The sequence below is a fragment of the Crinia signifera genome, chromosome 19, assembly GCF_055691185.1.
Source record: "Crinia signifera chromosome 19, ASM5569118v1, whole genome shotgun sequence".
Taxonomy (NCBI): domain Eukaryota; kingdom Metazoa; phylum Chordata; class Amphibia; order Anura; family Myobatrachidae; genus Crinia; species Crinia signifera.
Window position 1 is genome coordinate 117,749,766 of NC_139226.1, and position 26,606 is coordinate 117,776,371.

The window sequence follows — 26,606 nt, forward strand, 5'->3', positions numbered from 1 at the left end:
CGCATGCATCTTGTGTGCGTGCCCCCTTCCGTTGACTGGTGCGGGGCAGCGATTGGCGATTTTAACGCCAGGAGCAGCTCCATTGAGAGCTTCTACATCTGTAGGTTGACAACACTAGGTTAAAATGCATGAAGGTCGACATCCATGAAGGTCGATATGGGCTTAGGTTGACAGAGTTCTTAGGTCGACACAAGCATTGGGTCGAAATGGGGAAGGTCGACAGTCAAAAGGTTGACATGGGGTTTTTAACTTTTTTCCCCCGAATGTCAACACATTTGACATGGACAGTGAAACATAGCACCTCAGGCACACTATTTTTTTCTCAGCACATCCTAGTGGATGGTAGGGCATGAAATACTGCTTGTCGGCACAACCGCATGTCAACCTTCCCCATGTCGACCTAATGCTTGCGTTACCTAATGACCCTGTCGACCTAAACCCAAATTGACCTTCAGTCATGTTGACCCTAATGCATGTCGACCTAGTGGTGTCGACATAATGCTTGTAGTCCTAATGACTGTATCCCGAGCTGATTGGTTGGTTGTTTATCACTCTCCATTTTTGAAGCTTGATAGCTGGCCCTCCATATTAAGGTGCCATTTATATTTCACAATAAAGACTAAAGGTGCCCATACACGCACCGATTTTCCCGGTGCAATGTGTGCTCCCGCGGCATCTCATCGCACAGTACAAAAAGTATGTGCAGCGCGCATCTCATAGTACACATTGCACCGGGAAAAGTGGTGCGTTTATGGGCACCTTTGGTCTTTAGTGTGAAATATAAATGGCACATCGCATCGCACGCACGCACAACGCATGCACTGTGATGCGATGCGATTTAGCACAAAAAGTACCGGGAAATCGGTGCGTGTATGGGCACCTTTATGTAGTTCAGATCTTATGTAGTTCAGATCTTATGTTGCTCAGATCGCACAGTGTATAAAGTTCAAATTGCATAGCACACATCGTATGGCTCAAATCTCACCTAGCCCACATCTCACCGTGGGCCTTATTCTGATCGGTGCGGATATTCCCGAATTCTTTCGGTGCGGCCCGCACGCATAGCTGTGCGGCAGCGTGCGGCCATCGTCCGTAGAAACGCCCACGTGTCCTCCGCATTCGGACGGACTCACTCTGTAAGAACAGGGCGTGTGTACGGACGACATATAAACCATGCGTGTGCGGGGGAAACACTCCGATTCTGCACGGTCTGACCGCGTATGCACGGCCTTCCCGCGTCAGAACGGACGCGAACCGGCCACTACGCACAGATGCGGTGTACTTCCGCATACAACAAGACTACTGTTATCAGAGGTCCCACATAGATCACATGACACACTTATGCAATTAGCAAACCACTTTGAGAACAGATTGTTGCTCCTGGTCATCTGTTATTTAGCTAATTGATCCTTAAACACTTACAAGCACTATACATTAACCCTAACATTCCCTATGGGGATAAAAATGTTATCTACCCTTTTGCTGTGTACATATCTAAACATCCACATGTTTGTGTGTTAAAAGCTTTTTATACTTTTAATGTTAAAGACTAAAATAACACACAGACAACTTCTTAAACAAGTGCAAACTTTTATTCAAAAATTCAAATTATTAAATTAAACAAAAAAAAAAAAGGACCCCTATCACTGGTCCAGCAGCAGGACACAGAGGTCCTCCACATGGGCCGTCATCCGCCTCAGGTCCTCTCTCAACCTCATGAGAGCCCCTCTCACTCCCTGGGGTGGCTCCTGGTAATCTGTGTGCATGAGAAAGGGGGTACAACATTAATTATGCTACTCACGTACACCTTGTACAGTCAATCCTAAGTACCTACACCACAGGTCTTCAACCTGTGGCCCTCCAGATGTTGTGGAACTACATGTCCCAGCATGCCCTGAGGTTTTTTGGCATGCTCTTATAGGAACAAATGTGGCAATGCATGTTGGAACATGTAGTTTCACAACATCTGGAGGGCCAAAGGTTGAAGACCCATGACCTACACCATGCAAAATCATACATACCAAAAAAACCTTATCCACTCTTGTATGTTATGTCATGAAATATATGATCATGATGCTGCCACCACACCCACACACTTGTGTGACATATACATTTCACAATCTATATATCAAAAACACAACCACACTTGAGGATCACTCACACTTGTCCTGGCCAAAGACTCCTCACTCAACTCAAAACATACACCCACTACAACATGCCACATTGACCCATACATATATACCTGCATGTTACTGCTTAATAGCTAAACTGCATGATAGCTAGCTAGATAGATAGATAGATAGATAGATAGATAGATAGATAGATAGATAGATAGATAGAATAGATAGAATAGATAGAATAGATACCACAGGAAAATGCTCGGCTACTTCCTCTGCCCATTACTTCATTATTCCATGTCACATTTGACACATAGGTGAAAGGGCAGAACTAATCCGCTTCCATCCAACTATCAATTTCTAAGCTCAATCCATCATACATAATACCTTACAAAAATACATGACAACAACACGGGCACACTGGCTAGAGGGGGGCCCATGCAAACTGCCCACATGGGACTCCAGTATAAATCAGGCCTGCCCATATTCCATTGAAGTGTTTTTGTTGCTTCTATACAAAGAGCATCCATAAATTAACACTCATCACCTACATGAGCATCCAGATTGCACGTTAGCAGCATGGGCCTATAAGACCAAAGTGTGTCTGTTGTTTTCCATTTTTTGGGACTACTCTTTACTATATTATAGGAAAATTGAATCAGCTGTGCGACATAACAACCTGTACCTAACTCACTAATGAAGCATTATGTCTACTTACCCCTGGCAGGCAGCTCGACCAGGTCGTCCTCCTCCACATTGGGAGGTGGTGGAACATCCTCCAGGGGTAGGGGCACCTCCTCCTCCTCCTCCACTTCCACCTCCTGCCCGACCTCCTGTGCCTCCTCTGTATCCTCCTCTGTCACATAGCTCTGGTCCTGTGACTCCTCGTCAATGGCCCCCGCTTGTCTGGGCTCCTCAATGGCCATCTCCTCATTGGCCACCTCCTCTGTGGCCTCCGCACTGGCCACCTCCTCTGTGGCCTCCGCACTGGCCACCTCCTGGGCCTCCTGACGGGCCTGTCTTGCTCTCTCCCGTGCTGTGGGTTAAACATACAAAATGGGTGAGTGTCATTTCACATTGAAATAACTCTAACAAGTACATCTCATAACCACAATATATATGTGTTATATATCACACATATAGTATATGGCTTTTCTATGTCATAAACTCCCAATTGACCTCATGTAATATTAATATTAAATAATGTTAAAATGCAAACACTCAATGGGCTAGATGCACTAGCCTTCAAAAGTGATACAATGTAGAGTGATAAACACGCAGCCAATCAGATCCTTCCTGTCATGTCACAGACTGTAGTTGTAAAAGGCCAGGTAGGAGCTGATTGGCTGCCTGTTTGTTCATCCCCATTTTAAAAATTGTGAAGCAGACCAAATCCTGGCCTCTGTCAATTATATGTATTTGCACAAAATACTTACAGCGTTGCAGACGCCGCCTCAGAGCCTGCAGACGCTCCGGCTCCCGCCTCCGCAGGTCGGACCATCGCCTCTCCAGTTGGGCGATGGTCCTCCGCACATGAGTGCGGGCGAATATGCGGCGCCGGGCCGCAACATATGCCCGGCGCTTGTCGCGGTTAGTAATGAAGGGGCCTGCCTGCCCCAGTCTGCGCTCCATAACTCCCACCAGCGCCAGTAGCTCCGCAGTGGAGAAGGGTTCTGCACGCTGGTAGGAAGCCATTTTAGGAGTGGCACTAATCAAACTATCATGTGCTGTCATTGGTTGGTTCGAGTGATATTTGGTATTAACTTTATTGTTCATTTTTACACTAACAGCGTGTATGCGCCCGAACATCCGGCTAACCCATTGCATCGCACCCCCATCCTAAACACACAGTCTAAACTAAGATGTAAACACATTATATATAATCTATAACATTCACCAAACATGGGTATAAGCACCAGGTGAAATAGTCTGCATCACTAGACACTAACACCTAACTCAACAAGGTAGTAAACAGCTATTTTATAATGAAAGCTATGCAACAGAAACATAGCAAATAGTGGCAGACCTTTTCCAAAAATTAGCCCATGCTGCCATGTGTACACTTACCTTCTACTGGCCCCTAATACAGAGGTGGAATGAAAAGTAGCTAGCATCCAGCCTGAATTTGGAGTGCTTTCACATGTGATTTGGATGCTAGCACTGATTACTTGTGGCTAAGTGGTGGACTGGATTGACATATGGAATGGGTAGTGTCAGTTGTACTACATAGCAAACAAGTGCACAGTACAGAAGTACATTCAAATATACATTGCATGTATGACCTCAGTTGTATTTGCTCATTGGTGTTGGAATCTGCATTTTGCAAATAAATCTGACTTACTGAGTTTGCCAGGTTTTTGGAAATATTTCTCTACACCAAGGGGCGGGACGTATGCGCCGCACGGTTGACGCTGGCGTACGGGACGCGGCCGTACGGAACGCAGGTTGCAGCTGATTAACGCCAATTACAGAAATAGTAGTTAAAGTTGACCTAGAAAGGCAAACAGTTGTTGCTAACATGCCAGGCTCAGGCTCAGAGGAAGACCAGGTGGTGCAGAATCTCTTGGCACGCATGGAGGCCAACACCACATATGTACCCCTCAACCCAGAGGACCGAGCTGGCCCATCAACATCAGGCCAATCAGCAGCTGGGCCATCCTCAGCAGAATCCTTGGGAACCCAGCAGGTGGCTTCCCAACAGAGTAGCCAGCCCAGCACTTCAGGTACAGCAACCGGTGCCCGTGGCCGTGGCAGTGGCAGTGCCCGTGCCCGTGGCCGCAGTGGGGCAACACGGGAACCAACAACACGAAACATGGCATTTGAACGGGAGCTTGACATCCTGGTGACCCGGGCACGTGATTTAATTGAGTGTCCTGCGGTGAAGTTGACACACACAAGGAGATGGAAGATCTGGGAGGAGATAACGGCGGAGATTAATGCAGTGGCTCCACAAGTTCGTCAGACGGAGCACGTTAAGAAGAGGCAAGTACATGTGTGTAAAATTTGAGTAGGACAAGTCCAGTAATGTTTACATTCAATATTAGATGGAGTTGGCCAATGGGTGTTCACGTTGCTTGGACGCACAGACATGTAGGCCATGACATTGAATTGATAGTTATTGGAGGGTGACTGTTTTTGTATCTTCTAAGGATTGGTTTGAAAAAAGAATATAGTACGTTTGGTGTCAGTAGGCACATGTTGTATTATGTTTCAGATTGCAATGGGTGCTACAGCAAACATGAGGAGTTACATGTATTAATATGTACACTTTGATTGCAGGTGGCACGACTTCAAAGGCAACCTCAAGAAGAAATTGACCGACCGGTGGCAACACAGCCAGACCTCTGGGGCTGGCTCCATGCCTGGCAAGCTGGAGCTCACCCCCCTGGAAGAGATGGCCCAGTGCTGTATAGCAGTGGAGGAGGTCCGGGGGGTGAGCACTATAGACAGCGAGTCCCCAACGGAAGTGATGGCTTCTACTCTTGAAGGTAATTATTTGCCAGGCCATAAGTAGATGTTTTAAATGTTGCATGGAATGTGTGGTAATTTGAATTTTCTTGTTCAACAGCATCGCCACCGCTTGGTCAAGATTCTCTTGAGGAGGTTGTGGAGTCTGTGCCACCTGGCCCCAGTAGCAGGCCCGTGCAGCAGCTGCCAAGATTGTCTGCGGCTGAATTGTCCATGTGGGGCCGTGTGCTGGATAGTATTGTGCAGCAGGGAGAGTCGGCATTCGAGCGGGTGCGTAGGGCCGAGGAGGTGCTGCAGGGTTTGACCACCAGCCAGCAGAGTATTGCTGAGAGCCTGCAGGCTATGAGTGCCAGCCAGCAAGCTATGGCTGGCAGCCAACAAGCTATTGCTGGTAGCCTGCAGGTGCTGGCTGATCAAGCCCTGCGGCAAAACGACCTCCTCCTCCGCCATAATGAACTTATGGTGGAGCTAGTTAACAGCAATAGGGCCCTAATGTCACCCGCTTCGGGTGCATTACCAACCTCATCACTCCCTGCTGCCAGAGGGGGAAGAAGATCCACCCCCTCACCAGCACGTGCTCCACATGAGCCACCATCTGACTCTGGCCGTGGACGAGGCAGAAGAGCTGCTGCACGTGGCAAGGAGCCTGCCAGGGGCAAACGTGCTCGCAAATGAACTTGTGTCCCCATTAATCTCCTCCGTTATGTCTTCCCAAATCTTCCATTGAGCTGTGTGTGTCAGCATCCTGTGTCCAAGGCCCTTATTCTGATCGGTGCGGATATTCCCGAATTCTTTCGGTGCGGCCCGCACGCATCGCTGTGCGGCAGCGTGCGGCCATCGTCCGTAGAAATGCCCACGTGTCCTCCGCATTCGGACGGACTCACTCTGTAAGAACAGGGCGTGTGTACGGACGACATATAAACCATGCGTGTGCGGGGGAAACACTCAGATTCTACACGGTCTGTCCGCGTATGCACGGCCTTCCCGCGTCAGAACGGACGCGAACCGGCCACTACGCACAGATGCGGTGTACATCCGCATACAACAAGACTACTGTTATCAAAGTTCCCACATAGATCACATGACACACTTATGCAATTAGCAAACCACTTTGAGAACAGATTGTTGCTCCTGGTCATCTGTTATTTAGCTAATTGATCCTTAAACACTTACAAGCACTATACATTAACCCTAACATTCCCTATGGGGATAAAAATGTGATCTACCCTTTTGCTGTGTACATATCTAAACATCCACATGTTTGTGTGTTAAAAGCTTTTTATACTTTTAATGTTAAAGACTAAAATAACACACAGACAACTTCTTAAACAAGTGCAAACTTTTATTCAAAAATGCAAATTATTAAATAAAACAAAAAAAAAAGGACCCCTATCACTGGTCCAGCAGCAGGACACAGAGGTCCTCCACATGGGCCGTCATGCGCCTCAGGTCCTCTCTCAACCTCATGAGAGCCCCTCTCACTCCCTGGGGTGGCTCCTGGTAATCTGTGTGCATGAGAAAGGGGGTACAGCATTAATTATGCTACTCACGTACACCTTGTACAGTCAATCCTAAGTACCTACACCACAGGTCTTCAACCTGTGGCCCTCCAGATGTTGTGGAACTACATGTCCCAGCATGCCCTGAGGTTTTTTGACATGCTCTTATAGGAACAAATGTGGCAATGCATGTTGGAACATGTAGTTTCACAACATCTGGAGGGCCAAAGGTTGAAGACCCATGACCTACACCATGCAAAATCATACATACAAAAAAAACCTTATCCACTCTTGTATGTTATGTCATGAAATATATGATCATGATGCTGCCACCACACCCACACACTTGTGTGACATATACATTTCACAATCTCTATATCAGAAACACAACCACACTTGAGGATCACTCACACTTGTCCTGGCCAAAGACTCCTCACTCAACTCAAAACATACACCCGCTACAACATGCCACATTGACCCATACATATATACCTGCATGTTACTGCTTAATAGCTAAACTGCATGATAGCTAGATAGATAGCTAGATAGAATAGATAGAATAGATAGAATAGATAGAATAGATACCACAGGAAAATGCTCGGCTACTTCCTCTGCCCATTACTTCATGATTCCTTGTCACATTTGACACATAGGTGAAAGGGCAGAACTAATCCGCTTCCATCCAACTATCAATTTCTAAGCTCAATACATCATACATAATACCTTACAAAAATACATGACAACAAAACGGGCACACTGTCTAGAGGGGGGCCCATGCAAACTGTCCACATGGGACTCCAGTATAAATCAGGCCTGCCCATATTCCATAGAAGTGTTTTTGTTGCTTCTATACAAAGAGCATCCATAAATTAACACTCATCACCTACATGAGCATCCAGATTGCACGTTAGCAGCATGGGCCTATAACACCAAAGTGTGTCTGTTGTTTTCCATTTTTTGGGACTACTCTTTACTATATTATAGGAAAATTGAATCAGCTGTGCGACATAACAACCTGTACCTAACTCACTAATGAAGCATTATGTCTACTTACCCCTGGCAGGCAGCTCGACCAGGTCATCCTCCTCCACATTGGGAGGTGGTGGAACATCCTCCAGGGGTAGGGGCACCTCCTCCTCCTCCACTTCCACCTCCTGCCCGACCTCCTGTGCCTCCTCTGTGTCCTCCTCTGTGACATAGCTCAGGTCCTGTGACTCGTCGTCAATGGCCCCCGCTTGTCTGGCCTCCTCAATGGCCATCTCCTCATTGGCCACCTCCTCTGTGGCCTCCGCACTGGCCACCTCCTCTGTGGCCTCCGCACTGGCCACCTCCTCTGTGGCCTCCGCACTGGCCACCTCCTGGGCCTCCTGACGGGCCTGTCTTGCTCTCTCCCGTGCTGTGGGTTAAACATACAAAAATGGGTGAGTGTCATTTCACATTGAAATAACTCTAACAAGTACATCTCATAACCACAATATATATGTGTTATATATCACACATATAGTATATGGCTTTTCTATGTCATAAACTCCCAATTGACATCATGTAATATTAATATTTAATAATGTTAAAATGCAAACACTCAATGGCCTAGATGCACTAGCCTTCAAAAGTGATACAATGTAGAGTGATAAACACGCAGCCAATCAGATCCTTCCTGTCATGTCACAGACTGTAGTTGTAAAAGGCCAGGTAGGAGCTGATTGGCTGCCTGTTTGTTACTTTCCATTTTAAAAATTGTGAACCAGACCGAATCCTGCCCTCTGTCAATTATATGTATTTGCCCAAAATACTTACAGCGTTGCAGACGCCGCCTCAGAGCCTGCAGACGCTCCGGCTCCCGCCTCCGCAGGTCGGACCATCGCCTCTCCAGTTGGGCGATGGTCCTCCGCACATGTGTGCGGGCGAATATGCGGACAAGGTAGTAAACAGGTATTTTATAATGAAAGCTATGCAACAGAAACATAGCAAATAGTGGCAGACCTTTTCTAAAAATTTGCCCATGCTGCCATGTGTACACTTACCTTCTACTGGCCCCTAATACAGAGGTGGAATGAAAAGTAGCTAGCATACAGCCTGAATTTGGAGTGCTTTCACATGTGATTTGGATGCTAGCACTGATTACTTGTGGCTAAGTGGTGGACTGGATTGACATATGGAATGGGTAGTGTCAGTTGTACTACATAGCAAACAAGTGCACAGTACAGAAGTACATTCAAATATACATGTCATGTCTGACCTCAGTTGTATTTGGTCATTGGTGTTGGAATCTGCATTTAGCAAATAAATCAGACTTACTGAGTTTGCCAGGTTTTTTGGGAATATTTTTCCACACCAAGGGGCGGCCCGTATGCGCCGCACGGTTGACGCTGGCGTACGGGACGCGGCCGTACGGAACGCAGCTTGCAGCTGATTAACGCCAATTACAGAAATAGTATTTAAAGTGGTCCTAGAAAGGCAAACACTTGTTGCAAACATGGCAGGGTCAGACTCAGAGGAAGAGCAGGTGGTGCATAATCTGTTGGCCCGCATGGAGGCCAACACCACCTATGTACCCCTCAACCCAGAGGACCGAGCTGGCCCGTCAACAGCAGGCCAATCAGCAGCTGGGCCATCCTCAGCAGAATCATTGGGAACACAGCAGGTGGCTTCCCAACAGAGTAGCCAGCCCAGCACTTCAGGTACAGCAACCGGTGGGCGTGGCCGTGGCAGTGGCAGTGCCCGTGCCAGTGCCCGTGGCCGCAGTGGGGCAACACGGGAACCCAACAACAAGAAACATGGCATATGAACCGCGGGAGCTTGACATCCTGGTGACCCGGGCACGTGATTTAATTGAGTGTCCAGCGGTGAAGTTGACACACACAAGGAGATGGAAGATCTGGGAGGAGATAACGGCGGAGATTAATGCAGTGGCTCCACAAGTTCGACAGGCAGAGCATGTTAAGAAGAGGCAAGTACATGTGTGTTACATTAGAGTAGTACAAGTCCAGTAATGTTTACATTCAATATTAGATCTAGTTGGGCAATGGGTGTTCACGTTGCTTGGACGCACAGACATGTAGGCCATGACATTGAATTGATAGTTATTGGAGGGTGACTGTTTTTGTATCTTCTAAGGATTGGTTTGAAAAAAGAATATAATGTAAGTTTGGTGTCAGTAGCCACATGTTGTATTATGTTTCAGATTGCAATGGGTGCTACAGCAAACATGAGGAGTTACATGTATTAATATGTACACTTTGATTGCAGGTGGCACGACTTCAAAGGCAACCTCAAGAAGAAATTGACCGACCGGTGGCAACACAGCCAGACCTCTGGGGCTGGCCCCATGCCATCCAAGCTGAAGCTCACCCCCCTGGAAGAGATGGCCCAGTGCTGTATAGCAGTGGAGGAGGTCCGGGGGGTGAGCACTATAGACAGCGAGTCCCCAGCGGAAGTGATGGCTTCTACTCTAGAAGGTAATTATTTGCAAGGCCATAAGTAGATGTTTAACATTTTGCATGGAATGTGTGGTAATTTCAATTTTCTTGTTCAACAGCATCGCCACCGCTTGGTCAAGATTCTCTTGAGGAGGTTGTGGAGTCTGTGCCACCTGGCCCCAGTAGCAGGCCCGTGCAGCAGCCGCCGGGATTGTCTGTGGCTGAATTGTCCATGTGGGGCCGTGTGCTGGATAGTATTGTGCAGCAGGGAGAGTCGGCATTCGAGCGGGTGCGTAGGGCCGAGGAGGTGCTGCAGGGTTTGACCACCAGCCAGCAGAGTATTGCTGAGAGCCTGCAGGCTATGAGTGCCAGCCAGCAAGCTATGGCTGGCAGCCAACAAGCTATTGCTGGTAGCCTGCAGGTGCTGGCTGATCAAGCCCTGCGGTAAAACGACCTCCTCCTCCGCCATAATGAACTTATGGTGGAGCTAGTTACCAGCAATAGGGCCCTAATGTCACCCGCTTCGGGTGCATTACCATCCTCATCACTCCCTGCTGCCAGAGGGGGAAGAAGATCCACCCCCTCACCAGCATGCGCTCCACATGAGCCACCATCAGCCTCTGGCCGTGGACGAGGCACAAGAGCTGCTGCACGTGGCAAGGAGCCTGCCAGGGCCAAACGTGCTCGCAAATGAACTTGTGTCCCCATTAATCTCCACCGTTATGTCTTCCCAAATCTTCCATTGAGCTGTGTGTGTCAGCAGCCTGTGTCCAAATCCGTGCCCAGGGTCACCACTTTTGCCCGCGGTTCAAATGTCATGTTTGGTTCCTCTGTTGCCCTGTTTCAGTGTGCTGTACTTGAAGTGTTGGTGCTGTACTTTTGTTGTGAAGCCACCTGATGTGTTCCCAATGATTCTGCTGTGGCTATTTATTCTTTATTATTTTATTTGGTCCTGGTATGGTACCATTTGTTTTGTTATGTATTTTCATTTTTTGCCTAAGTTTGTTTAATAAATGTTATTTTGGCCCCACAAATGTCTGTATTAATTTAGACATGCAGAAGTGGCATGTGTATTAGTATTAATATTATTAAGTTGTGTGCATTATTTGCAATGTTAAAGTGTGTGACAAGTGCAGCATGTAATGTTCCCTTTAAGCTGCAATGCTTCCAATTGTAGCAGTGAGAAGCGTGTAATTAACAAGTAATGGGTAAAGTATGTGATTGTATTGGGTTCAGGTGACATTGGTTGAGGTGCGTCCGTCCTGATTAGGCGTTCCGATTGCCTAGCGCATGACCGAGTGGTGTCCGCAAAGCAAGAGTAACCTTTTGGACACCGCACATTTCTTCCCTTTTTGTTCGCGTGCATTCGGCGTGCTGTCCGAATGCATGCCTACCAATATATGTGTACTCCCCCGTGTCCGCCCATGTTTCCGCCCAGTTTAGCCCACTTTGAAACTACGCCCCTGTGTCATTCCGCATGACGCCCATAACACACCCCTATTGGCCGAATGTATGCGGTGCACAGTTCTGTACGGGATTAGTGAGAACAAGTACGGAGACCATGCGTGGCACATGCGCGTCGCGTTCTCCACGCATGCGCAGACGGCTAAAAAACGCCATCCGAAAGAATGCGGAAAAGTCCGCACCGATCAGAATAAGGGCCCAAATCCGTGCCCAGGGTCACCACTTTTTCCCGCGGTTCAAATGTCATGTTTGGTTCCTCTGTTGCCCTGTTTCAGTGTGCTGTACTTGAAGTGTTGGTGCTGTACTTTTGTTGTGAAGCCACCTGATGTGTTCCCAATGATTCTGCTGTGGCTATTTAATATTTATTATGTAATTTTTGTCCTGGTATGGTACCATTTGTTTTGTTATGTATTTTCAATTATTGGCAAAGTTTGTTTAATAAATGTTATTTTGGCCCCACAAATGTCTGTATTAATTTAGACATGCAGAAGTGGCATGTGTATTAGTATTAATATTATTAAGTTGTGTGCATTATTTGCAGTGTTAAAGTGTGTGACAAGTGCAGCATGTAATGTTCCCTTTAAGCTGCAATGCTTCCAATTGTAGCAGTGAGAAGCGTGTAATTAACAAGTCATGGGTAAAGTATGTGATTGTATTGGGTTCAGGTGACATTGGTTGAGGTGCGTCCGTCCTGATTAGGCGTTCCGATTGCCTAGCGCATGACCGAGTGGTGTCCGCAAAGCAAAAGTAACCTTTTGGACACCGCACATTTCTTCCCTTTTTGTTCGTGTGCATTCGGCGTGCTGTCCAAATGCACGCCTACCAATATATGTGTACTCCCCCGTGTCCGCCCATGTTTCCGCCCAGTTTAGCCCACTTTGAAACTACGCCCCTGTGTCTTTCCGCATGACGCCCATAACACACCCCTATTGCCCGAATGTATGCGGTGCACATTTCTGTACGGTATTAGTGAGAACAAGTACGGAGACCATGCGTGGCACATGCGCGTAGCGTTCTCCACGCATGCGCAGACGGCTAAAAAACGCCATCCGAAAGAATTCGGAAAAGTCCGCACCGATCAGAATAAGGCCCCGTGTGTGAGCACCATAAGTACAGCAGATGCATACCAGACAATAACAAGCAATAGTCACTAATGTGCTATAATAATGATGTGGTTACACAATATCCGCCTGTAACAAACATACTGACACTATCCAACTATCTAGGAATACTCTATCTATTTCATGTGATGTGGGTGACATTATACAGTACCACAGTGACAGTAAAATCATGCGACAGTAGTTGAATATGAATAATTGTTTCCAGTGGTGGTATGTGTTAGGAAGGTGTGATTTCTATGGCCATATATAAGAAAGTGCATGACATGATATGTGAGTGTGTTTGCATATAGTAGGTACACTATCTTGCAAACAGTAGGTAGTAACATTAACATAATAATAAGAATTCTGTAATGTGCGCACTAACACAGCACTGCCTACACTTTAGTATACTAAAATGAAGAAGCCGTCGTAGGCGAAACACGTGTCCAGCCGCCCCCCACGTCACTAGAGAACCAGCAGCGAGATTGCTACTGACCAGCGCTCATCAGCGACGTCTCTGCCGGGAATCCACAGCCTGCACTTGCGGCTGATCACCCGGAAGACTTCGCAACTAACACCGGCACAGCCGGAGGAGCTTTCAGTGTCACCTCTCTCACGAGACGCCATCCACCTGCCGGAGCACAAGCAGGTTAAGGTACGGGAGCAGACCGCGGACTCACTGAGTGTCCCAGTCTGGCTCCGTCTATAGTAACTATTGCTATACCTCATATCATCGGCTTACAACCTTCATCTATCTGCCACTGAGGAGGGGTTTTGCCATATTGTATCTACTGTGGCAACAGTGTATCTATTTCTATGCTAACGTTACAACATTGTCTAGCCTTAACCCACATCAACCTGATTGCCACAGTATACTCAATCTTGGTGTGTGATCAATTAATTGACTGTGAGCTGCATACTTAAAACCATCACAGCTCACAAGGAGAACTTAATCTCTAAACATCTGTACAATATATTGGATGACTTTTTTGCTATTAGAAATCGTGCTGTAATTATTTACCTCCACAAAGTACCATCTGACATAACCACCACCCATAGTAAAATCCTGTGGATACAACCCGGAGGTATTAGGGAGTACAGTGACTTTAGAGATCTATCTCTTTACTAAATTAATTGCAGTAATAATAATAACAAATTCTTTGGTGAGCATAGCTGTTACAGCAATAATCTCGGATACGCAAGCAGTTGACTGGGACCACTGGGGGTGACTAGGGTCCCCATACAGTATACCACCATACCTCACTGGCCTGCCCAACATCCTTCCGAACTTGGAAGCCAAGCAGTGAAGGGCCTGGACAGTACTCAGGTGGGTGACCCCTGGAGAAGTCCAGGTGTGGTATCTTTTTGTGTGTGGGGTCCGGGTGTCACCATTCAGTGGTTTCAGAGCCGCCTACTGCTTGTGTTCCTTACTAATTAGCCAATTCAGGCTTATCATTGTATACTACAGAATTGCCCGTGACGTGGGGCAGCAAATTTCCCCCCCCCATAAAAATAATAATCATCTTGGGGATTCAACTCATTTTTGCAGCCTACGGTCACTCGGGCTCATGTACCTGAGATGACTATATGCACTGAATGATATATAAAAGTGTGACTGTAACCTATTTTGCATTAGATATATTATACTAGAATATATCACATACAATCACACAACAAAACCCAAGCAATTAAATACCAAAATCTTTTCAACGCGCCTATTATTTTAATTAAGAGTTTATAATAAAAGCTAAGTTTTAACTTAATTTCATTACATATCAAATTAATTTTTATTACAAGAGTGCGCCCACAAAGCGTTTACTGTCTTTTTCTTTGCACCGCTGCAAGGTAAAAAAATCCCCTATTTTCAGTTTAGTTACTGAACGCTGGGCGCACCACCAGCACCAGAATCACAAGCATCAGCCTAAGTGGTTTATTACGCTGGTACAAGATTATTTCTGAACTAATCTAATTTAAGCTGTAGCGGGTCCATCCCCTCTTGTCTTTCCACTTTAGTATACTTCTCAACTGTTCTGATTTTTGTGGAACAGTTCCATTTTTTGAGACTGTCTTGCCATCCCACCAGAGGCAGAACTCTGGGAGGCAATTGAGTCATCTGCCGGCGGGCTCCTGCTCCCAAGGGGGCACCTCTCCTCCCCTGTGAGTTTAAATTCATTAATTGAAAGCCATTAATATAGCATCTGTGGCTGAGTTCTAAAATATGTGTTCTCTCTCTCTCTCTCTCTATGGGCGGGATGTATTAATATACATCGCCGTCCTTCGTCTGCTGTCCGCCGCGATGCCAGCGCGTATGTACTAACATATGCGGCTGGCATCGCAATGCGGTGACGGAGCCCCCCCGCGATACCTGTACTCTGGTGTGCGGGGGTCTCCGTCACCTCCCTGCCGCCTGGCTCTCCCCTCACGCCGGGGACAGCTAAGCAGGCTGTCCCCGGCGCCTCCTCCTCCCCCTGCAGCCGGAAGGATGTCCGGCTGCGTTACTAGGGGGAGGCAGGGCTTACCTTCCGTATTCAGGAGGATCTGCACCAGGTAACCCAGAGGGAGAGGGAGAGGGGGGTCGGCGGGTTTGCGGCGGAGGCGTCGGGCGGCGAAAAGAAGCCCATAGGCTTCTATAGGGTATCGCCACCCAAAGGTGGCGATACCTTTCCCTGTGTAAATGAGGCGGCGGGGTTTTAATACATAGGAAAATGCGGTAAAACGGGGGTTTTACGGCATTGTCCCCTTAGTACATACCGCCCTATCTATCTATCTATATATCTATATATCTATATATATATATATATATATATATATATATAGATATATATATATATATATATATAGATATATATATTTCATAAGATACAATTTATATATATTTTATATAAGATTGTGTGTGTGTATATGGGGGGGGGGGGCAATATACATCTTGCAACTGGGACGAACTTACACTACTGAATCCCACCCACGGGCAGCAGTGTCCTGCAGCGGAGGGGAGCAGTTGGGAGTCCCCCTGTCACTCGCTGCTCTGCTTATTCACTGAAGAGAGGATCTGTCCAGAACCGTCCAGAGCACTGGGCATGCCCCCACAGTGACAACAAATGACAGACGTAGCTTGCGATCTCATCATTCCCACTAAACCACACCCCAAGTGCACACCCCCTTTTGGAACATTCATAATGTTGACAGGTATACATTAGTGCTAGCAAAATGGAAGACCATAGACAAACCAAGATATTTACAAGTTAACAAAAAATATAATAAAATAGTGAAGTTAATTTACAAAACTGAAAAAAAAACACCTTTGTATTTACAATAAACTGCACATCTTTGGTATCGTTACTTGGGAAATCAAACGGTTTTGAATTATTTTTAATCCCTAAACATTTAAATCTGTTTTATGCATACATCTGTGCATACGCCAAGTTTTTTTCTTTTGAATACAGGAACAGGATGTTTCTTCCGTAATTTACTTGTGTTTTATTCATTATGCTTTATGATTATTTTATTACCAGAAAACAGTGATGTATTGTGCTGCACATCAATTTTTATTCTACCAGACATGGTAAGAATGTTATGCATGATTTTACTGTCTGACTGTTCGGTAATGTAGATGGTGTATGGTCTTACCTATCAATGGAGCTCCAGTCGCAGGCAATGTATCCGAAACAATAATAAGGAAGACGGAGTAACCAAGGAGAAGGGTGATTTTGAAAGATATTCTCTCTCCACTCTCTGGAGGGAGGTAGAACCCAAGCATGTCCATGATCATGAGAAGAACACTGGGAAATATTAGATTCACCATGTAGAACAATGGTTTTCTTTTTAAAACAATCTGTTGGAAGATGAAGGTAGAGGAGAAACCAGAGACCAGACTTCATTATCATTTCATATACACATGCAGTTTAAGGATGGACAATGTTAAGTTCTATTGTTGATGGACTTTAAACCTCTATAATAGATCTTAACTAAAATACAGAAATATAATTCATTATTTCCATTATTATACTACAGGTCGGGTATCCCATATCCGAATTATTCCAAAAACCGTGGTTTTTTGGAATAATTCAACCCCCCCCCCCCAACCCTCTTTTAATACTTACCAAGTCCTCCGGCGTCCATAGCAGGCCTTCAGCATCCTCTCCGGTGTCTCCAGCAGTCCCAGGAGTGCTTTGCGCGAGTGCTCGCGCACGCCGGTGACGTCACCGGCGCGCCTGGGAACTTGCGCAAAGCACTCCTGGGACCGCTGGAGACGCCGGAGACGGTGCTGGTGGCCTGCCGTGGACGCCGGAGGACTCCATGGACGCCGAGGGACCATCGGGGACCCACCAGGGGCAGGTAAGTATGGCTAAAAAAATATAATTCCAAAAACCGGTATATTCCCTTATCCGGAATGCTCGTGGTCCCGAGCATTTCGGATAAGGGATACTCAACCTGTACTACTACTACCACCTCTCCTACTACTAATGATGCTAATCATTATGATGGTGATAATATTAATAATAAATAGTACAAAATGTATCTGTTGGCTTTCTTTTCAATTTGATACATGGGGTATTAATATTCCCCAATTGAAAAGTTTTCATAGCAATGTATGCCCAATGCACTTTGTAGTAAATATAGTGTGGTTGACATCGATACTGCTTAGAAATAATGATCATCTATATAATAATATAACGTGAGAGTGGTGTTCAGGTTTGGGCCAGATGCACTAAGCTTCAAAAAGAGTTAAAATGGAGAGTGATAAACAGCCAGCCAATCAGCTCCTACTGTACCTGCCATGTCACAGACTGAGACATTGAAAAATGTCAGGCAGGAGCTGATTGGTTGGTTGTGTATCACTCTCCAGTTTTCAAGCTTAGTGCTTTTGGCAGGGATCGGCTGCTGTGGTAAGTATGGGAGGTGGGGAAGGGGGGACTGACAGGGCTGGCGCCACCACTAGGCAAATCTAGGCATTTGCCTAGGGCGCCGGCCACTGGAGGGCGGCATTTTGCCCCCCCCCCCCCCGTGGCGCCCGGGTACCTGTCCTGCGGCGCTGTGTTTTTAAAGCTGGCGGCGGAGGCAGCGGGGGTCCCTGCAGTCCATTAGAAATAACGAGCGCTATCCGCCGGGCTATGCAGAAGCGCTTCTGTTGTGAAAACACTGGCAGCACGGCGCAGCCAATCAGCGTGCTGCCAGTGTTTTCACAACAGAAGCGCTTCCGCATAGCCCTGCGGATAGCGCTTGTTATTTGTAATGGACTGCAGGGACCCCCGCTGCCTCCGCCGCCAGCTTTAAATACACAGCGCCGCAGGACAGGTACCCCCCTCCCCCGGCACCGGACAGCGCCGCAGGACAGGTACCCCCTCCCCCGACACCGGACAGCGCCGCAGGACAGGTACCCCCCCTCCCCCGGCACCGGGGCGCCCCCACCCCGACTCGCCTGGGGCGCTCCGGTGCCTTGCACCGGCCCTGGGGACTGAGCATCAGGGTATGTTAAATGTGTATGTCATGGTGGAGTTCTGACAGACGTGGGTTAGGCCGGAACCATGGGGGCAGCCAGAGCATTGGGGAAAGGTGGAGACTGATGTGAACTGGAGTATGATAGGTCTGCAATACTAGAATAAACATAAATCGGTGTTATAAAAACAGCAGAATCAACTTACATAGAATGTAATCTTTCCGTATTTGCTGTCATTATCAGTAATTTCGGTGTAGCTGGGCAGTACGTTTACAAGGTCCCACTCGCCTTCGGTCACGGATGGATTTTTGAGCAATGTCAGATCTTCTGTTGTTCTCCAAAATGTTATGTTTATATCTTGAGCTGAAATATATTTTAAGTTGATCCTTAATGTTCCCAACTTTTTGTGCACGTGGAACACATACTTGTAAAAATAAATTAAATATGTGTAAACACTAAAATAAAAAAAAATTGAAAACATAAAAATAGTAGGTGCTGTGGGACACAAACGTACAACAGCCAATATGTAAAAGTAACTGAGCGTAGAAGGGGGGTTGCCACTAGCCGGACTGCTGGACCTCCACCTTCTTGTCCTTGCCTCTGGCCAGGGTCCTGGCACCTATGCAATGAAGTCCGAGCCTGCTGCATGCGCAGTAGTGGTGACAGTACTGCACATGCACATACTGTAAGCCTGGCTTCTATGGGTTGCACTGGCTGCATCCCATACAAGAAAACGTTTATAAGACTGCACTGAGTTAGCGGTTTACAAGAAGTTGCTGCGGCGATCCTAGGGTGTACTACAAAATACCCTATGGTCAGGTATGGATCATTTGGTCTACAACAAGTTGTTAGACAAGCATTAGGTCGACACCACTAGGTCGACATGGCTTAAGGTCAACATGAGTTAAGGTCGACATGCACAAAGGTTGACATGAGTAATGGCCGACATGGGTTAGGTCGACAGGGTCATTAAGTCAACAGGGTCATTAGGTCAACAGGGGTAAGGTCAACAGGGTCGTTAGATCGACATGGGCAAGGTCGACAGGGTAATTAGGTCGACATGGGTAAGGTCGACAGTGAAAAAAAGTCGACATGTTTTGACATGCCTACATTCGCAGGGGTACAACCAGAATTTCTATGGGTATGACCACCGTTTTTGGGGCACGCCCATGAAATGCTGGACTGTGTCCTGCGTCCTTTCCCTGCCCGCCCTCTTCCCTCCCATCCTGGAGCGAATGTCCTGGCAAGCGTGAAACTCTTGCGTATGGTCAAACCCCTAACATCGGACAGGGGAGCGAATTCGGCCAGAAACTAGAGGGTCTGAATCACCCCATAATCGCATTACGACATTATTTATTATACCCTCCACCGAGTTTTCCTGAGCTGCGGATCTATCTGATCACAGACAGGAGCAGGGTTCCCGCAGCGCTGACATTGAGGCGTCTCAGCGGCAAGAATAGCCCATAATAAATAATATCTATGAATAAGCAGCATTGATCAGCAGGGAATTGGGATTTCCAACAGCTGCCAGATAACATATGAAAAAGTACCAATGAGTTTTTAAAGAAAAACAACCAGGCTTTGCCTTGAAATGAATTGCTGTTTTAAACACTGAAGCTATATCACTGGAATTACAGTACACCGGGTCCGGCAAGTCAGAGACTATTGCAATTGGGCACTAGTCTTCAATGTGGAGCCAATTAAAATGTCAATTATATCTGGATTCCATAATCCCTGATACGTAAGAAACCATTATGAAAGTATCAGAATCAGCTTTATTGGCGATTGCATATACAGATGTAGCGGGTCTATTTGTTGCTGGCAAATCGCCAGCAGCATGTTGCTGGCGATCCGCCAGCAACACGGTGCTCCATCTGACTGAGACACGCGTGTGTCCCCCACGCACGCGCGTCTTGGTATCCGGGCGGCGAGGCGGACGCAATCCTGTCCACCTCCCGCTTCAGGGGGCTGCCGGGGGCTTCAGGGGGCTGCGGGGGGGGGGGGGGTGGGGGGGTGCGGGGACTCGGCAGCACCGTCGGGGTGCAGGGACCCGGCAGCACCGTCGGAAGGGGACGCGCGCGCACCTCGTCGCGTCCCCATCCGGCATACAGATGGCGCGGGGCAGGGGATGGCGGCTGGCGTCGCCATCGCCATCCCCTGGATAGATAAGTCCCGCTCCATCTGTACTAGGAATTGGGTTTGGATTGCTGTGCAACAGCCGGTAAGGTAACAGTTCAGCAGTGACAGTACAGATATACGTAACACATACAGGAATACGCTGGATGTACCCTGGGGATTATAGACGCAAGGAACATATATTTGCTGTGCAGCACAGCACCTAGGCAGCCATCAGTGGCACCACTGGTCATTGCAACAGCCAGGCAGGTAACACTACAAGCAGAGACAGTATGGTTATAGGTTGCTTTGCAGTGTATGAGACAGGGGAGACACGGGGGTACATATGGCTGAGCGTCACAGTTCCTAGGCAGCCATTAGTGGAGCTATCTTGGTCATGCTGCTATATGGGAAAAGGTGGCTACTTTCACCATTTGCAGCACGCTCTCTGTATATGCTGGAAGGATCACCAACAGTCCAGTACCTGATTTTGAAATTGAAATGCAATGTTGTATACAGGAGGATATTGATATAGCTGGCGCTGAGGAGAGAGTTGACGAGGAGGATGCTGCTGATGGTGGTGTGGATGCTTAAATGAGGCACCGGGCGAGACAGTTGTTGTCCATGGGATGCAAAAGGCCATCACCATCCCTGGGCAGAAGACCAACAAATCCACCTCTTTGGTCTGGAATAATTTTTAGCCAGATGCGGACACTTGTCTCGCCATACTGTATGTAGCTTATGTAATGCTGCAATAAGAAGGGGTAAGGTCGGGGCGTGGCTTGGCCGGCAACGTGAGCGGGCGCGAGGAAAGAGGGCTCCGGCAATATCCTGTCCAAACACACTTCCCCGCGACCCTGAGACTCCGTACTCGTACCCCCACCTGCTCCGGATGTGCTCATGTTTCACCTGCATCGAATATATCTCCTCTGAGCGGTATACGGAGGGCTGAGCGGCTGGTCGGGCCTGCTGGAGTCTGTGGGTCCTCCTCTCCGGGTGCGGTCGCCATCTTGGATCCTCCGGCAGCTCTGGTGCTCCTGAAGTGCGACCCCACAACTCATCTGCACTGTTGCCCGGTCCGGTGTATCGGCGGGAGGGGGCGGCCGTTGACTCTCCGGTGGACTGAAGGCAATGAGTGGGAGCCGCTTCTATTGAGGCGCGCTGCTTGGCCGGCCGGAGGCACCAGCGTGGTCCCGCTCGTCGGACCCCAGGTCTGAGGTACCTCTGCAGCATTACTCCTCCATGCGCCGTGGGAACCAACAGGTGCTTATAACTTATTTGGAGCTGGAGAGGTGAGGTCCACTGCCCTCTTGAATGTTACAGAGTCCTTCTGTTTGCCACCTAATATTACTGATCTGGTGTTGTACTAGACACTCTGTTTAAAAATAACCCCATCCAGGCAGGTGGACTGTGTACCTAAGTCAGACCCAGAATAAGTGTAGTCCTGCTACCAAAATGATGAATCCTTTACAAATTATACTGCAGGCTATAAATGAATCTGCTGATAGCCTGTGTCTGCCTGCAGTACATGCATATGTTTATATTACTTAATCTGCTCCTGCTAATCCTCCTATTGAAAACCCTGCTTTTACAACCCAAGACCATGTTCCTGATACCTTCCTGGTTGAGGACGGGGCCTCATACGTTCAAGGGGAGCGCTCCATACCATGGATTATAAATATCAGAATTATCCGGTTACAGCCTCTGTGCATCCTACGAAGGACTACACACTAGAGACAGACTGTGTGGATGCTTTGCCGCCCTGTCGTCACCCTGAGGCGGTACGTGAAGAACCTGGGACCCCCCAAACCCCGGGGAAATCCTGCCTGCTGGTCCTATCTAGATTTGCTCATCTACTATGCCATATCCATCTGGGTCCTGATAACGCGGTGATATCTCCGAATCTATACTTAATGCTCCTGATCATTTGTTGCAAGTGGGTACATGATCCCCTGCTACAAGCCATGTATAGCTCCTTTCTGGGATTGAAGGACTGGCCGGACTAGACTCAAACAAAGCATGGAGGCATAATATGTTTTTTCACTTCTCTTGGTCCCGACTACTCTCGTATCTCTCTTAATACCATGCTATTTCTGTTATACACCGTTATAGCCTTATTTTTACATTTTATTGATGCCTGCGTTTAGTGTCTCATTGTATCCCTATTACAAAATACCTATTATATATGTCCGTTTAGATTAGGAAACTGGATATAATGCTGTCTGACATATTTCATGTGGAAGTTGAATTTTTTTTTTTTTTATCTGATGCCTTTGGAGTATGGGGGCCACGCTCCCAAGCTACTACATTTATTATGATATAATATCCTGTATTAGCAAGGGGGGGGGGGGTGTTTGTCAAGTTGGGAGGGGGAAGGGAAAAGTTAGGTAGATAGCTGGGGGGTACAGTTCAGGGATCCAAGTGCACCCTGGTTGGGGCTGGGTAGTACAGGGAGGGGGGTTATAAAGGTGGGTTGCTTTGGGTGTTTGGGGGGGGGGGGTATTTTTGATGACTCATAATAATAGGATTGGACGGAATCGTTTGGCTGTTATAGCTAATGTTGGTGAAATACTTTTTAACTGCCAACCGCTGCAATGCTTGGTAAATTTAGCTCCTCCTAGATGAGCAAGTTCAATATGAACATGTCTATGTCTTAATTGCACGGGAAACTCAAACTATGCCCGAGTAGGCGCCCTCGGGTATACACATATACATCCTGTGATGCTCTGGAATATTGTGAATGTATAATTAACCCTGGCTCATCCATGTTCTCCTTTTGAACATCAACACTTTATGCAACGTATGTTTAGTTTAGCGACTCTGTCTCATATACATTTCAAGTATACTAAGTATGTGGGGGGGGGGTCATGTTGTTTGTAATAAAAAAAAAAAAAGAAGGGGTAAGGTCATTGGCCACCTAGGGACATCCTCACTTATATACTTAAGTCACTGTTTAGTTCAGAAACTATGGCTAGGACCATAATCAGTCCAGGGACACCTAAATCCCTTGATTCTGTTGTATCCAAATGCCGGAAAACCACACCAGCAAGTCCCTCCTCTTCAATTTTCTCCTTTAATCCAGGCATGACTGACTCCTCTTCCTTTGGAGGATCCTGCCGTGCTGCGCCTACTGCTACTGCTATTCCTGTTGGGAATCGTTCATCATCCCAGAGGGGAAGTCAAAACACTGCTACATCTTGCAGGCATTACATATTGCAGGAATTACATACAGTAAGGGCAATTTCCAACATGTGCTATGTTTTGCCCACACAATAAATTTGGTGGTGCAGCATTTTCTCAAAAGTGACAGGAGCATGCAGGGGATACTTGTGGTGGCCCGCAATATTGCGGGACACTTTCGCCATTCTGCCACTGCCTACCGAAGACTGGAGCAACATCAAATACTTATAAACCTGCTCTGCCATCACCTCAAACAAGAGGCAAATGGCAACAGCTCCTCCTTTATTTTCTCCCACACCTGTGGCTATGAGGAAACAGCACAAATTTTCTTCCCGACCCACTGGTGGTGATGCAGGGCGAGTTCAAACATCTAGTCAGAACTGAAGAACCTGCCACCAATTGCTGACATGTCTACTGTCACTGCATACAATGCTGTCACCTTTGAAAAAATAGTGGAGGATTTCTTTGTTGACAGGACCAAGTAGACATGTCAGACAGTCCGTACATGTACTGGCAGGAAATAAAGGCAGTTTGGGGGCCCCTGTACAAACTGGCTCTATTTTACCTGAGTTACACCCCCTCCAGTGTGTACTCCAAAGGAGTTTTAAGTGCAGCCGGGAATCTGGTCAGATAGCAGCATATGAGGTTGCTTCCGCAAAATGTGGAGAAGATGATGTTCATAAAAATGAATGATCAATTCTTCATGAAGACCAGCAATTGCCTTCAGAGTCTACAGAGGAACCTGTGATTGTGGAGTCCAGTGGAGACAAAGTGATAATCTTTGAGGATGAGGAAGTACACACTGAAGGGGGTGAGGAATCAGAGGAGGATGATGATGACATCTTGCCTCTATAGAGCCGTTTTGTACAGGGAGAGATGAATTGCTTCTATTTTTGTGGGGGCCCAAACAAACCAATAATTTCAGCTACAGTCTTGTGGCAGGCACTGTCGCTGAAATGATTGGTTTGTTAAAGACAGTGGGCATGTCCTATTTACGCGACATATGGGTGGGTGTGGGAGAGTCCAAGGACAATTCCATCTTGCACCTCTTTTTTTGGCATTATGTGCTCTTTGGGACCTAATTTTACAAACTGCCATCCTGTCTGTCACTCCTAGATGGGCCACGTGTTTGTGCCGCCCACTTGTGTCGCTTAACATAGTCATCCACCCACCTCGGTGCAACCTTTTGGCCTAAAGACTACATTGTGAGGTGTGAGGTATTGAGAATAGACTGGAAATGAGTGCAAATTTATGTTATTGAGATTAATAATAGCAAAAAAATTTTTATAAATTTTTGCAATTTTTATATTTTAAAAAACAAAATGCAAATCCAAAACACAAAACATGAAACTCTGAAGGGTGATGTTTTGGAAGAGATCCAGATACATAACACTGCCAGAGATACAGATCAAAAACACGTTTCACGAAACACTAAAAGTGCCCGGTGCACTAATTTTTACACTGCAATTTTGATTTCAGTTTGAACCCTCTGCACATGTGGGTGCCGGACAGCTCCCCGACAGTCGGGATTCCGACAGTCATTACTCCGACGTTGAAAATAAAATAGGTGGCGAGTGCCCACAGCGTGGCGAGCGCGGCGAGCCCACAAGGGGCTTCATTGCGCTCCTCATGCTGTGCAGTCGGGATTCCGACGTCTGACTAATGACTGTCGGAATCCCGACTGTCGGGTAGTTATACCACACCCGCACATGTTACATCTGCCCCACCCGCAGTGCACATGGTTTTGTCCATTATAGTAGAAGTTTGCTTTTGCAAACTAACTTGAATCACCCCCAGAATCCTATCACAATTCATAATTTGTAACCTTTTTCTCCTAGAAAAAATTAATCTATACAATTAATTACACACATAATTTCATAAATGGTCACCAAATATGCAAAATGTTTGATTTCTTTACACAATTTACTTCTCATGTATTAAAAAAAACTAACATACACACTTATCTATATACTGTAAGACATCCTGTCATTGGGGTAATGCAGACCTGATCGCTGCTAATTTGTAGAGCCCTGAGATCAGGTGATCACCACCCAGCCAGAGTGAAATCCAGCCCTGTGCAAGTCTGCACAAAGCAAAAATATTGCAGGCCTGCAATTTGCTGCAAACCCATACAGTCGGTCTGCCTTTGAATATGCAGCCGTGCGATCAGGTCTGAGTAACCCCAATTGTTCTGTGTCTTGTGTAAAATCTATTGGTTCTGTGTTTTAGTAGATAACTGTAATTTTGGGGCCCAGAACTCATTTCTAGTCTGGGCCCCTGGCCACCCCTCCCCCTCCTCACTTTAATTACTGTAACCTGGCTCCCGCTCCTCCATCTCTTCTTCCGCTGAACTGCAGCCCGGAGATCCCGGAGTGCAGGCTTCTTCCGCGCAGGATGCCGGTGGCCAATTAAAATGCATCACCGGCTGGTGAACCAAGGAGAGCTCGCATACCAACAGCCACTTTGATTGGCTGCCGGTACTCTCTCATTTTTTGCAAATGGAAGGTTCTGAGTGGTACAGTATATGTTGGAATTATGCACCAGCGAGGGGCAGTTTGGGATGAGTGTTGTTTTGAGGCTGTTATTTGATTATTGATAATAATGATAATAAGCAGCTCTCTTGAAGGCTGGTGGGATGCACATTGCCCATCATTGTTACATGACAACTCATACATAGTTATTCACAAATAAAACTTACAAGGAACTTGTTTTGAAAATATGTCCAGAAAATTAATTAAATGATTATAGAAATAATATGTACTTCCAAAGCAATAAAGTCCTGTATTTACAAAGTTACAGGTTAAAGG

General features: G+C 46.9%; 2 protein-coding genes across 2 annotated transcripts in view; both read right to left on the bottom strand.

Annotated features, from left to right (window-relative positions):
• Positions 1-26,606, bottom strand: part of LOC146041617 (5-hydroxytryptamine receptor 3A-like) — a 64,340-nt gene that overhangs the window by 4,872 nt on the left and 32,862 nt on the right. The window contains exons 6-7 of the mRNA XM_083161555.1: positions 18,710-18,867; positions 16,695-16,899 (exon numbers count right to left, since the gene is read on the bottom strand). Coding sequence (XP_083017681.1) covers positions 16,695-16,899; positions 18,710-18,867 — 363 coding nt within the window. The remainder of the gene's footprint in view (positions 1-16,694; positions 16,900-18,709; positions 18,868-26,606) is intronic.
• LOC146042943 (uncharacterized) lies at positions 1,635-4,206 on the bottom strand. The gene is made up of 3 exons (XM_083163229.1): positions 4,185-4,206; positions 2,836-3,153; positions 1,635-1,756 (listed from the first exon to the last, which is right to left on the bottom strand). The coding sequence occupies exons 2-3, from the start codon at positions 3,041-3,043 to the stop codon at positions 1,644-1,646; spliced, it is 321 nt and encodes a 106-aa protein (XP_083019355.1). The 5' UTR covers positions 3,044-3,153; positions 4,185-4,206; the 3' UTR covers positions 1,635-1,643.